At 38.5% G+C, this 13,246-nt stretch overlaps 1 protein-coding gene across 1 annotated transcript in view; it reads right to left on the reverse strand.

The window, feature by feature from the left end:
• The window catches only part of RNF169 (ring finger protein 169), an 84,829-nt gene that overhangs the window by 37,743 nt on the left and 33,840 nt on the right, over nt 1–13,246 (reverse strand). The window contains exon 3 of the mRNA XM_036743896.1: nt 1,186–1,314. Within this exon, the coding sequence (XP_036599791.1) occupies nt 1,186–1,314 (129 nt within the window). The remainder of the gene's footprint in view (nt 1–1,185; nt 1,315–13,246) is intronic.

A 13,246-nucleotide genomic window follows, 5' to 3' on the forward strand; every position in this document is an offset into this window, starting at 1 on the left:
CTATTTCATTTTTGTCTTTGTGTCCCCCGTGTTTAGCACAGTGACTGCTTAAATAGCAAAGTAAGATAATAACACAGGAGACTGTGGGACAGTATTTGATGCTAAGTCTTTCCTTCCTTCCACTCCCCTACCCCAACCTATCTAGTCTTTTAACCTGTCCACACAAGTCTGATTTTTCCACTAATATCTTAGTGCTATTCTGGACCCTCCTTACTAAGTTCTCTACTTCTCATAAACTGGGAAGCCCAACAGTGTCACTGGATCACCAAATTCAAGTGAATTCTGAGGTGCTCCATCACCCAGCGTGCCTGTGACAGAAGGTGAGTCTAAGAAATTTCTATTAAGAAGGGCGGTAAGGTGAGGAAATTGAGGGGATTAGGCCAGCAAGTGGTTAACTGTGGCAAATGAATGAAGCACACTGACTCCATCTTGTGACTCAATTCTGGAGCTAGCTCAGGTTCTCTTCTACTCAAGAAGTTAGTCTAGTGCAACTTCTAACTTGTGAGAAAACTTTATTCAATTATGGAAAATGAGAGAACAACTTATTACATTGTTTGAACCTAGCCCTGCATGACTGGGAAACTGGAACACCTCTCTCTACCTGCTATTTAGAAACCCTTAACCAAGAAGTTAGGTTATGGTGACCAGAAACCCAGTCAGATTCAAAGATTGATGCAAGGAGTTTTCTCACAATTGTACATCTCAAGCAACCCATGTCTCATCTGAAAACTGGGCCTATATTGATCAATCGGTTATTGACTCCATGTTCCTTTGTTCACAAGACACTGGGGCAGGATGGGGGGTGGAACTGGGACAGCTCCTTTTCTGATTTCAGGGAATTGCATCTGTTTGCTCTTCCCCTCTCAACTTGGAAAGTCCCTGATCTTTTACCCAAATAGAAATCAGATTACCTAATGTTTGATTGTTTCCTTTTAATTAGTTGGCCTTATTTGAGTAATTGCTTTTAATGTATCAAAGTCTGTGTCCCCCAGTATTCAGCGTCTAGGCCTAAGCTGAGGTCTGGCCCTGCTTTGTTAGGCAATTGGCATGCAATGCTTAATAAATTGATATGCTTGGAAGGTTGAACCTTCTTTGATTCACCACAAAGGAAAACAGTTTATAAAATATAAAGTACTATGCAAATGTTATTATTATTATTATTATCATTAAAAGGGGATTACTTACGAGAACTAATGGTTCATCTTTTTTCTGCAGTTCTTCCATTCTCCTTTTCCCTGCTTCAATGTCCTCCAGTAACAGCTTGTGAATCAGATCCTCAGAGCTTTTTTCCTCTTCTAACTTTTCTTCCCTCAACTAAAAATACAAATTACACAAGAGATAGAAAAGTTTAAAGTCAACCCTAGAATCATCTTGAGACTTATCAGATCTAAAGCCCCTCTAATTTTTAAATAAGGTTATTACCATACTAAACTCTTGCCAAACCAACACTTCGCTGTAGCTTAAAGTCCAATTGCTCTGCATTTTTGAGCAATCCAAAAACCACATAGCTAAGAGAATATAAATAAAACCGGAAATATAAGGCCTATTCACACAGCCAGTAAGGTCAGTCCCTGCTGAAGACCAGACACACCTGACTGGTTCCTACAAGAGCTTGAGAAGGCAAGATAGTGCAGTGAGGTGACATAGTATAGCAGTAAAAGCTCTTAAATAGGAGATTTGGGGAACCTGGCTTTGAGTCCTCACTCTGCCACTAACTTTCTAAGTATCTCGAGAAGGTTAGTTACTCTCCTCTGGGCCTCAGTTTTCACCTCTGCCAAATAAAGGCACTGGACTAAATAATTTCTAAGGTTCCTTTCAGCTCTGACATTCTAAGACTTAGAGCTAAAGCTAGTCAAGATTAGTTAAAAGGTCATAAATCACTGTTCTAAAGCTGGATGGGATCTCTGAAGTTATCTAGTCCAACCCACTGACAGATGTGTCCATGGACAAGAAGTGACTTGCCTGAGGTCACATAGCTAGTAAGCAGAAAAGTCAGAATTTGAACCTGGTTCTTTTGACTCCAAATCAAAGTCTTTAGGTAGCTACCTAAAGTGAGATGAGCATTACATGTGGAATCGGAAGAACTAGGTTCCAACCCTGGCTCTGCTATTTGCTGCCTCTGTAATTTGGGGCAAGTCACTTAACTTACCTAGACCTCAGTTTCTTTATCGGTCAAATGTAGAGGTTGGACTAAATGATGTTTAAAGTTCATTTAAGGTCCAAAACATAGTCTTCATATTTTTCTGGCAGAAAGATGACCATCTCTATGCCTACCACACCACATACCCCCACTATGGCAAAGTATACCATCCACAGCAATCTTCAAGAATTTATGACCAAAATCCTATTTTTGATTGGTCAGTTTTTTCTTCAGGCTTTTGTTATATTTAAGGGTAAAATGAGAAGAACATGCAGCCCCATCCTTACTTTTGGGAATCTTTCCCTCTACCATGTTTGATCATGTACTTAACACATATCAACTCATAAGCTAAATATATACGTGGCAAAATAAGTCACAGTATGGTACAGGAAAAGATGAAACAAAGTAGCCTAATAACAACTGTCCCTCCAGCCTAGTAAAAAGGCAGAGCAAAGCCCCATCTCCCAAAAAATTCCTATCTGAAAACTGTCTCAATTGATTCCTCTCCATTTGGAAGATCTAGCTACAGAATTATCCTTATTTTTCAAGCTAAGGAATTCTAATCCTAGAAGTCAGGGAGACATAAGATGAAGATTAGGAAGGAGAGACTTCCAACCATGACGGACAAATGATGAAAGTGCTAGTTAATATGTTAGCTTGTTGTTGTTATTCAGTCACATCCAATTCTTCGTGACCCCATTTTTGGGGTTTTCTTGGCAAAGAAACGAGGATGGTATGTTATTTCCTTCTCCAATGGATTAGGCAGACAGAGTTTAAGTGACTTGTCCAAGGGCACATCGCTAGTGAGTGTCTGGGGAAAATTTGAACTCAGGTCAATTTCTTTCTTAAACTGTGGCACCCAGAACTGAACACAATACTCTGACTATGGCAGAGAATAGAAGAGACGTACCTCATTCCTGAAAGCCCACTGCTGACCCATAATGAACTTAAAAGTTCACTGAAAACCAGACTATTTTCAGATAAACTATGCCAAAATGTTCCTACCTTTATCCTATACCCAGAAGTTGATTTTTTTAACCCAAATGTAATTACATTTATCTTTATCAAATTTCATTTTACTAGATTCAATATTCTCTCCTGTTGAGATCACTTGAGATCTTGATGAAGCCAAGTCAAGTGATAAAAGCATTTTTAAGCACTTACTATGTGCCAGGTGCAATGCTGAGCACAGGGATACAAAGGAAAGCAAATAATCAGTCTCTGCTCTCAAGAAGCTCAAAGTCCAATGGTGCAGACAACATGTAAAAACAAAGATACAAGTACAAAGTACAAATAAGATATCTACAGAATAAACTAGAAATAATCTGAGAAGAAAGATACTAAGATTACAGAGGCCTAGTAAAGTCTCATGCAGGAAACAGAGCTTTAGCTGAGACTTAAAGGAAATCAGGGAGACAGAAGATGAAGATTAGGAAGGAAAGAGCTCCAACTATGGGGGACAACCAACGAAAATGGAGCCAATGTTAGCTATCGCTTCCCAAATGTGGCATCTGCAAATCTGATAACCAATAAACATTTAGTAAGAGTCTATTTTGTGCCAGGAACTGTACTAAAAGCTGGAAGTACAATAAAAAGTCCCTACTCTCAAGGAGCTTACAATCTACAGGGGGAGACAACACACAAAAGGAGGCAGGAAAGCCGGGGGAGGGGGAACTGCTCAAAGACTTTTTGGACACCTTGTATTTTAAACATTTGACTGGTGAGGTCTTTGTGCATCAACATCATTCTCTTCAGAAAATTCACCTTTTTCCTTCTTCATTCCTGAGAATTTTCTATCCTTCCTAATCTTATTTCCCCTATCCAGAATTTCTCTCCTTTGCTTTAAGATGCTTTGCTTTGGGCTGAGAAAGCTCTAGCTGATTTCTGATCATTAAAGCTTCCTATCACTATAAATCATCCCTCTGTGATAGGCCAGTGCTTTGCTTTCTCAACTCATGTATTTTCTTTTCTGTCCGGGTGGTCTGCAGAATATTTTTGTGACAAATAACTTCCGTGTTTCCTTCTCTCCTAGAAGGGAGAACAGCCTATACTTGAAACATAGATCTATGATGTCCGGTTTCCTAATCCCAAGTTGAACTTTCTTTTTACCACATCACTATGCCTTTACTGGGTTTATGGGATGTGTACCATGTTGAAAGAATACTAGCCTGATATACAAGATCTGGGGTCTAATCACAGCCCTGCTACCAACTAACCTGCTATGTGACAAGTCTTTCAAACTCTCTGGGCCTCATCTTCCTCATTTGTAAAATGGGAGACTCAAGGAGATTAAAAAAAAAAAAAAGTCAGGCTAGAATACCTCCACAAGCCCTTCCAGCTCTAAAATTATACCAACTACATGCAAGATACAAATAAAGAGGTGGAACTATGGGTTTTCAAAGGCTCTGCCAGCAAAGAACAAGCTCTGACAGCTCCTATCAAACTGGAAAGGCTTCAGGTACAGACCTGGTAATGAATTGTGTCTCTTTTTTGGTGTCTGTGTTAAGTGTACAGAGAAGGTCACCACCAGGTGGGCCACCAGGTAATGATACTCATGCAAATTATATACTAAATGTAGAGGGGATGTGATATGTGCCTGGAGAGATAAAATCACAAATCTTTTGAGCAATAATATTTGAGATAGATCCTCTGTGGTTTTTTTTAGGTATTCCAATTTTGCTCCTGAAAACCAGCTATAAAGTACTGCGGCAAAGCCAACAAAATTTAAACTGCCACAATCCTTTCCATGCTATCTGGTCTCTGTAGTTATTATATTTATAAGGAGATGGTTTTGCTTCTTAGGATTTTGTAAGTTGTTTGTGTTCCCATCTTTCTTCTCTTGAGAAATATTAACGAATCAGTGTCGCTTGCTGTAGAATACAGGGTATTCTAAAAACCTTAATGCAGTTTTAAGCTATACATTTATATGAACATTTATATATAACTATTAATAAGGAAGACCCTTCTCCCTTGTTAGGATCTTTGTGTATTGAAGTCTAGCATTTCACAAGTAGAATTCCAAAGGGGAGAAAAACATAAGCACCTTTATAAGGCCTTTAATTCCTCACTCAACAACGCAAGACCATTCCCCTGGCACCTGTCAAACAACAAGCATGAATCCTGTAAGTGTTAACTGTCTCTTGCTTTGTGCTTTTGCCTCAAAAGCCAAGAAGGTCTCCCTTCTTTTCCCAATAACCTATATTATAGGCAAAAATTTCCATCTGGCCTCTGAAAGCTTCGTAACAGCTGGCATCATAGATGAGAACTTCCATGTCTTAGGTAAATCAGGAATTATTCCATGTACCATACTCTCATCCCTCTTAACCAACTACTGTGCTCAAATATCCCAAAGCACATATCAGGTAATGCCTTCCTTCCTCCTCAGAAATCACTATGCTGGAACACCAAAAAAGAAATTTGGGAAACGAACTTCAGGCTTGCCACACTACCTCATTCTTGGTAACTACCCCACCACCATCCCAATATAAAGATGGATTTGAAGGCCCATGGCATCCCACTTCTGTCTCTGCCTGGCAATGAAGAATATCTTTTAACAAATTACAAACGTCTTGTCCTTGGGTTTCCTTTTCCTCTCCCTAGTGCAGATGCTTGTGTTACCACAATCACTAATTTGGAGATGCATCTGCCACCAAATGAAGGAGCTGTAATGAACAGAAACTGAATAAATTTCACTTTTAAATTCCTCAAACTCAAGGAGTTCTCCCTCCAACTGCTGCAGTAAGTGGCCCTAATATGAATACTCTTGAATCCTCTTTCCATTTCCATCAGGTTAGTTTCTTGACTTGGTAAGCCAAAACCAGATTACAAACAACAAGTAACCATAAAATAAGTGAAAAGAATAAAACCTGGCAAATGGGTATTGAAATAAACAGATCAAATCCCCTCATTAGCCAAGTCAACTAGATATACAGGCTTTCAAATTCTGCCCTCTCTCCTGACTTTGTAATCTGGGGTTTGAAGAGATGGTTTGGTTTTTAAAAGCTGGTATTCCACCAACACTATTAACTTACTTGCTAACATTATCCACAAGTACAGTAAAAAATAATTTGCCCCATCTAATATATAAGTAATATCTCCAATAAAGGTGAAGCTATACATCCTTTATTATCAGAAACTTTGTTAGCAGAGGGAAAATAGAGGTTTAACATAGTTTAATTCCTATTCATTTTTGAATGCTTCACTCTGATGCTACCTTCTCCATGAAGCTTTCCTTGATCTTTTCTGGTAACAACCTTCTTCCTTGGACTTCACATAGCATTTTGTTCTATAACTCTCTCATGCATGTAGCATGTATTATTCTTATCTTTGCATATGTAACATTTTAAAAACTTCACGATATCTAAGTCTTAAATCTCATCTAAACTTTTTTCTGTCCTATTTCTATCACAGAAGTCTATAAAGAGTAGGTACTTAATGTCTGTTGAAGAATTAGTATGCTCCTAAATAGAAAAATTTACAGGACAAAAATGCCATTAAATATTGACTAAAAACACCAAATGTATCCCCAGAACCCTTTATATAATCCTTTCATTTGACCCTCAAAATAATCCTTTGAGAGATAAGATTATCAAGATTAATGGTCTCAAGCAGAAAGCTGGGAAACAATTTTTATGGCCAGAGTCTCTGATAAAGGTCTCATTTCCAAAATATATAGAGAACTGAGTCAAATTTATAGAAATACAAGTCATTCCCCAATTGATAAATGGTCAAAGGATATGAACAGGCAGTTTTCAGAAGAAGAAATTAAAGCTATCTAGTCATAAAAAAATGCTCTAAATCACTATTGATTAGAGAAATGCAAATTAAAACAACTCTGAGGTACCACATCACACCTATCAGATTGGCTAACATGACAAAACAGGAAAATGATAAATGTAGGAGAAGATGGGGGAAAATTGGAACACAAATGCATTGTTGGTGGAATTGTGAATTGATTCAACCGTTCTGGAAAGCAATTTAGAACTGTGCCCAAAGGGCTATCAAACTGTGCATGTACCATTTGACCCAGCAATACCACTTCTATGTCTGTATAAATGGGAAATGGACACACATGTACAAAAATATTTATAGCAGCTCTTTTTGTGGTGGCAAAATATTGGAAATTGTGGGGATGCCCATCAATTGGGGAATGGCTGAACAAGTTGTAGTATATGAATGTAATAGAATACTATTGTGCTACAAGAAATGATGAGCAGGCAGACTTCAGAAAAACCTGAAAAGACTTGAATGAACTGATGCTGAGTGAAGTGGGCAGAACCAGGAAAACATTGTACATAGTAACAGCCACAATGTGAGATGACTAACTTTGATAGACTTATCTCTTCTTAGCAATGCAAGGATCCAAGACAACTCCAAAGGACTCATGATGGAAAATGCTATCCACATCCAGAAAAAGAAACTATGGCGTCTGAATGCAGATTGAGGCATATTATTTGCTTTTTTTTTGCTTGTTTCCTCTTTTCTTGTGGTTTCTCCCATTGGTTCTAATTCTTTACAACACGACTAACATGAAAATAGGTTCAATAGGAATATATATATGTAGAGTGTATATCAAATTACACTACATCTTGGGGTGGAGGGAGAAAAGAGATGGGGAAAGAATTTGGAACTCAAAATCTTATGTAAGTTAATGTTGAAAACTAAATTTTAAAAAATAAGAAATGTGATTTAGTAGCTGCCTTTTAAATAGTTGATTAGTGACTTGCGCATGGTAGATGCTTAATAAAATACTTGTAGAATTGAATTAAAATTTCTCAAGTCACAGCTGGTACTGTTTTTCAGGCGACAATGGGTAAGTCCCATCACTATGTAGGATTTAGGGCTATAAGGGAATGTAGAGATCATCTAGTCCAACTCTTTTATAAAAACAGACGAAGAAACTGGGGCATCAAGTGATTAAGGTCACACAGGCAGGTAAGTAGTAGAGGGTTCCTATTAGATCAGACACTTACTTGCTTAATAAATGCTTTGTTGAATTATACTTTTAATTAGTTTTACAATTGTTGTAGAAAGTGTTAATTTTTACATGAAATCATGTATTTATCATTTCTATTTGAACCAGATACAACTGAAGTTGGCCTATGAGAAAAAGTCATCATTCCTCCAACCTGGATCATGAATAGCTTTTAGTATTGGGATGTGCATGACTTTCTTCACTGTTGTTTCAAATATGCTCCAATCTCATTTTGTGGTGACTTTTCAAGAACTTAACCAAAGAACCTTGCCTTTTCTCTCACAAATCTTCCCAAACTGGAGAAGGGTAGACATGGGAGAGGGAGAAGACCATATGAAACTGCAAAGGAAATGTAAAAATAACCCATGCCTTTGATTAAATTAGACCTTAAGGCCTTAGGTTCTCTGCATTTTTTTCAGAAGCATATTAATTTGATTTTTTTAAATCTATGTATAAGAAGTCTAGGAGGGGGCGGAGCTAAGATGGCAGCTGGTAAGCAGGGACTAGAGTGAGCTCAGTACCCGAGTCCCTCCAAAAACCTATAAAAAATGGCTCTGAACCAATTCTAGAATGGCAGAACCCACAGAACAGCAGAGGGAAGCAGGGTTCCAGCCCAGGACAGCCTGGATGGTCTCTGGGTGAGGTCTATTCCACACAGAGCTGGGAGCTGGGAGCTGGGAGCTGGGAACGGAGTGGAGCAGAGCCCAGCCTGAGCAGCGTGGACCATCCAGACCAGAAGCCAGGCGGAGGGGGCCCTAGCGCCCTGAATATGTGAGCTGCAGCAGTTACCAGACCCATCGACCCACAAACACCAAAGACTGCGGAGAAGGTTAGTGGGAAAAGCTGCGGGAGTGGAAGGAGTTCCCAGTTCGGCTTCCAGCCCCGGGGGGCAGCGGAGGTGGGGCAGCTACAGCTGTTGTTACTTCCCGCTCCAGGCCCACCTGGTGGGAGGAATTAAGTGGTGGATCAGAGCAGGAGTGCAACAGCCTGCTGAAGATCTAAGCCCAGTCTGGACTGGGGGTCATTGGGGAAGGAGGAGTGCGGCTCTGACAGAGCAGGCACCTCCCCCCCAAACGTAGAACATAGAACTCGTTAGTCTACAAGCAGTCATACCCCACTGAAAAACTCAAGGGTCAAGTTAGTTGGTTGGGAATATGGCCAGGCAGCGAAAACGCGCCCAGATTCAGTCTCAGACTTTGGATTCTTTCTTTGGTGACAAAGAAGACCAAAACATACAGCCTAAAGAAGACAACAAAGTCATAGAGCCTACAACAAAAGCCTCCAAGAAAAACATGAACTGGCCCCAGGCCATAGAAGAACTCAAAAAGGATTTGGAAAAGCAAGTTAGAGAAGTAGAGGAAAAATTGGGAAGAGAAATGAGAAGGATGCGAGAAAACCATGAAAAACAAGTCAATGACTTGCTAAAGGAGACCCAAAAAAATACTGAAAAATACACTGAAGAAAACAACACCTTAAAAAATACACTAACCCAAATGGCAAAAGAGCTCCAAAAAGCCAATGAGGAGAAGAATGCCTTGAAAGGCAGAATTAGACAAATGGAAAAGGAGGTCCAAAAGACCAGTGAAGAAAATACTACTTTAAAAATGAGATTGGAGCAAGTGGAAGCTAGTGACTTTATGAGAAATCAGGATATTATAAAACAGAACCAAAGGAATGAAAAAATGGAAGACAATGTAAAATATCTCCTTGGAAAAACCACTGACCTGGAAAATAGATCCAGGAGAGATAATTTAAAAATTATTGGACTACCTGAAAGCCATGATCAAAAAAAGAGCCTAGATACCATCTTTCAAGAAATTATCAAGGAGAACTGCCCTGATATTCTAGAGCCAGAGGGCAAAATAGAAATTGAAAGAATCCATCGATCACCTCCTCAAATAGATCCCAAAAAGAAATCTCCTAGGAATATTGTTGCCAAATTCCAGAGCTCCCAGATCAAGGAGAAAATACTGCAAGCAGCCAGAAAGAAACAATTTGAGTATTGTGGAAACCCAATCAGAATAACCCAAGATCTGGCAGCTTCTACATTAAGAGATCGAAGGGCTTGGAATGCGATATTCCGGAGGTCAATGGAGCTAGGATTAAAACCTAGAATCACCTACCCAGCAAAACTGAGGATCATGTTCCAAGGCAAAATATGGATTTTCAATAAAATAGAGGACTTTCAAGCTTTCTCAGTGAAAAGACCAGAACTGAATAGAAAATTTGACTTTCAAACACAAGAATCAAGAGAAGCATGAAAAGGTAATCAAGAAACGGAAATTGCAAGGGACTTACTAAAGTTGAACTGTTTTGTTTACATTCCTACATGGAAAGATGATGTGTATGATTCATGAGACCTCAGTATTAGGGCAGTTGAAGGGAATATGCATATATATATATATATGTGTGTGTGTGTGTGTGTGTGTGTGTATGTATATGTATATGTATGTATATGTATATGTATGTATATAGATAGGTGAATGTGTATGTATGTATGTATCTATGTGTATATGTATGTATGTGTATGTATGTGTATATATATGTGTGTGGTTTTATATATATATATGTGTTTATATGTATGTGTATATATATGTGTGTATGTATGTGTGTGTGTATATATATATATATATGTAAAAGAGAGAGAGCAGACACAGGGTGAGTTGAAGATGAAGGGAAGATATCTAAAAGAAATAAAATGAAATTAAGGGATGAGAGAGCAACATAGTGAGAGAGGGAGATAGGGAGAGATAGAACGGGGTGGATTATCTTGCATAAAGGTGGCAAGAGGAAGCAGTTCTGTGGGAGGAGGGGAGAGGGCAGGTGAGGGGGGAATGAGTGAACCTTGCTCTCATCAGATTTGGCCTGAGGGGGAATACCATACATACTCAGTTGGGTATCTTACCCCACAGGAAAGAAGAGGGAGGAAGATAAAAAAAAAATAAAAGGGGGGGGATGATGGAGGGGAGGGCAGATGGGGGTGGAGGTAATCAAAACAAACACTTTGGAAAGGGGACAGGGTTAAGGGAGAAAATTCAATAAAGCGGGATGGGTTGGGAAGGAGCAAAATGTAGTTAGCCTTTCACAACATGAGTATTGTAGAAGGGTTATACATAAAGATACATGTGTGGCCTAGGTTGAATTGCTCGACTTCTTAGGGAGGGTGGGTGGGAAGGGAAGAGGGGAGAGAATTTGGAACTCAAAGTTTTAAAATCAGATGTTCAAAAACAAAAAAAAGTTTTTGCATGCAACTAAAAAATAAGATACACAGGCAATGGGGCGTAGAAATTTATATTGCCCTACAAGAAAGGAAGGGAAAAGGGGATGAGAGGGGAGGGGGGGTGATAGAGGGGAGGGCTGACTGGGGAACAAGGCAACCACAATATAAGCCATCTTGGAGTGGGGGGGGGAGGGTAGAAATGGGGAGAAAATTTGTAATTCAAACTGTTGTGAAAATCAATGCTGAAAACCAAATATGTTAAATAAATACATTTAAATTAAAAAAAAAAAGAAGTCTAGGAGTGGAAAAAAGAGTACAGAGAGCATATTTTTAGATTCTTACGCAAAAGAATTGATAGTATATTCACAAGTATCAATCATAATATAAATGCCTATACCAAAAGGCTGAAAACTTACTTATCTGAAGTTTCTTATTTTCCTTAGAACCATGCAGTTAATTTATTCCTAAAGATGTGCCTGTGCACTACTCCTATAAAGTAAGACTCTGGACTAGCCCTAGTCCTGAGAAGAAACATGTCAGCACATGTCAGAGTGGGAATTTCCTTATGTACTACATATACCAGAGGAGAGAAGAACAAAAGCATGAAAACACACCCAATGACATACAGTACGGTACAATGGAGAGGGCCTTCGACTTTTAAGTCATAAAATTCATCTTGTTCCAGTTCTGCCATTGACTATTTGTGTCATCAATACATTCAAGTTCCAGGTCAAGGTAAACCACACATCTCAAGGTTCTCAAAGAACTGTTGGGTTGGACTATTTAACTGATGTTTATAATCTTTCAAAAATCATAGGGAATGGAAGAAATGCCACAAGCTTGAGTTCACTTGGCTTTAAATCTTATGATTGAAAGGAGAAAAGGTGATATTTGAAAAGTTTTAAAAAAGATATTTCAAAAGTACAAGATGGATTTGAAGAGAGTTGGAAAGGGCCTTAGAGTTCATAGAATCTTAACCTCTCTACTTTAGAAATGAGAAAACATCTCTTGATAATGACTTGCCCAAGGTCACACAGGTAGTAAAAAAAAAAAAAAACAATATATGCACTCAAGCCCAGGATCCTTTCCACTATACAATATGATGGTGAAATTCCAGTGGCTCTCTAGGATAAGATATAAAATCCTCAATTTTTTAAATAAAGCCTTTCACAATTTTTAATGCTTCAAAATATTTGATATCATTTTTGATATCTAAAACCTTGATATGTAAAGCCTTTCTGGCTCTATTCTACCTTTCCAGACTTACATCACAGTGCTTTATAAATGCTTGCTGAATGAAACTTAAAAGAACTGTATTACAAGAAATTACTAAGATCAACTTGTCTTTATCTTCTTTAGAACAAGCTACATAACTAACTAGATTTAAAAGAATGTTTAAATATAGTTTATTATAATACTGTACCAACATTCAATTAGAATCAGAAAACTCAAAATCATCTCTGACCTTTCCTTTCCCTTTGCCATCCTCTACCTTCAATTACTGAAGCCCCTACCAAGTTCTATAAATTCTACTTCTGTACTCTCACTCATACCCATTTCCTATGTTCAATCTTCATTACAACTACTAATGAAGGCAACTAGGGGCAGCCAAGTGGTACAAGTGGCTAGAAAGCCAGGCCTGGAAGACTTGAGTTCAAATCTGATCTTGGATCCTTAACTAGCTATGTGACCCTGGGCAAGTCATATAATCTTCTGGCCTCAGTTTCCTCATCTGTAAAATGGGGGTGTGATAATAGTACCTACCTCCCAGGGTTGTTACAAGGATCAAATGAGATAATAATTATAAAATGCTTAGCACGGTGCCTGGCACATAGAAAGCACTATATAAATGTTAATTATTATTGTTATTATAAAGATTCGAAGTTCAAACTGGCATGACCTCTCTCTTGAA

The sequence above is a fragment of the Trichosurus vulpecula genome, chromosome 2, assembly GCF_011100635.1.
Source record: "Trichosurus vulpecula isolate mTriVul1 chromosome 2, mTriVul1.pri, whole genome shotgun sequence".
Taxonomy (NCBI): Eukaryota; Metazoa; Chordata; class Mammalia; order Diprotodontia; family Phalangeridae; genus Trichosurus; species Trichosurus vulpecula.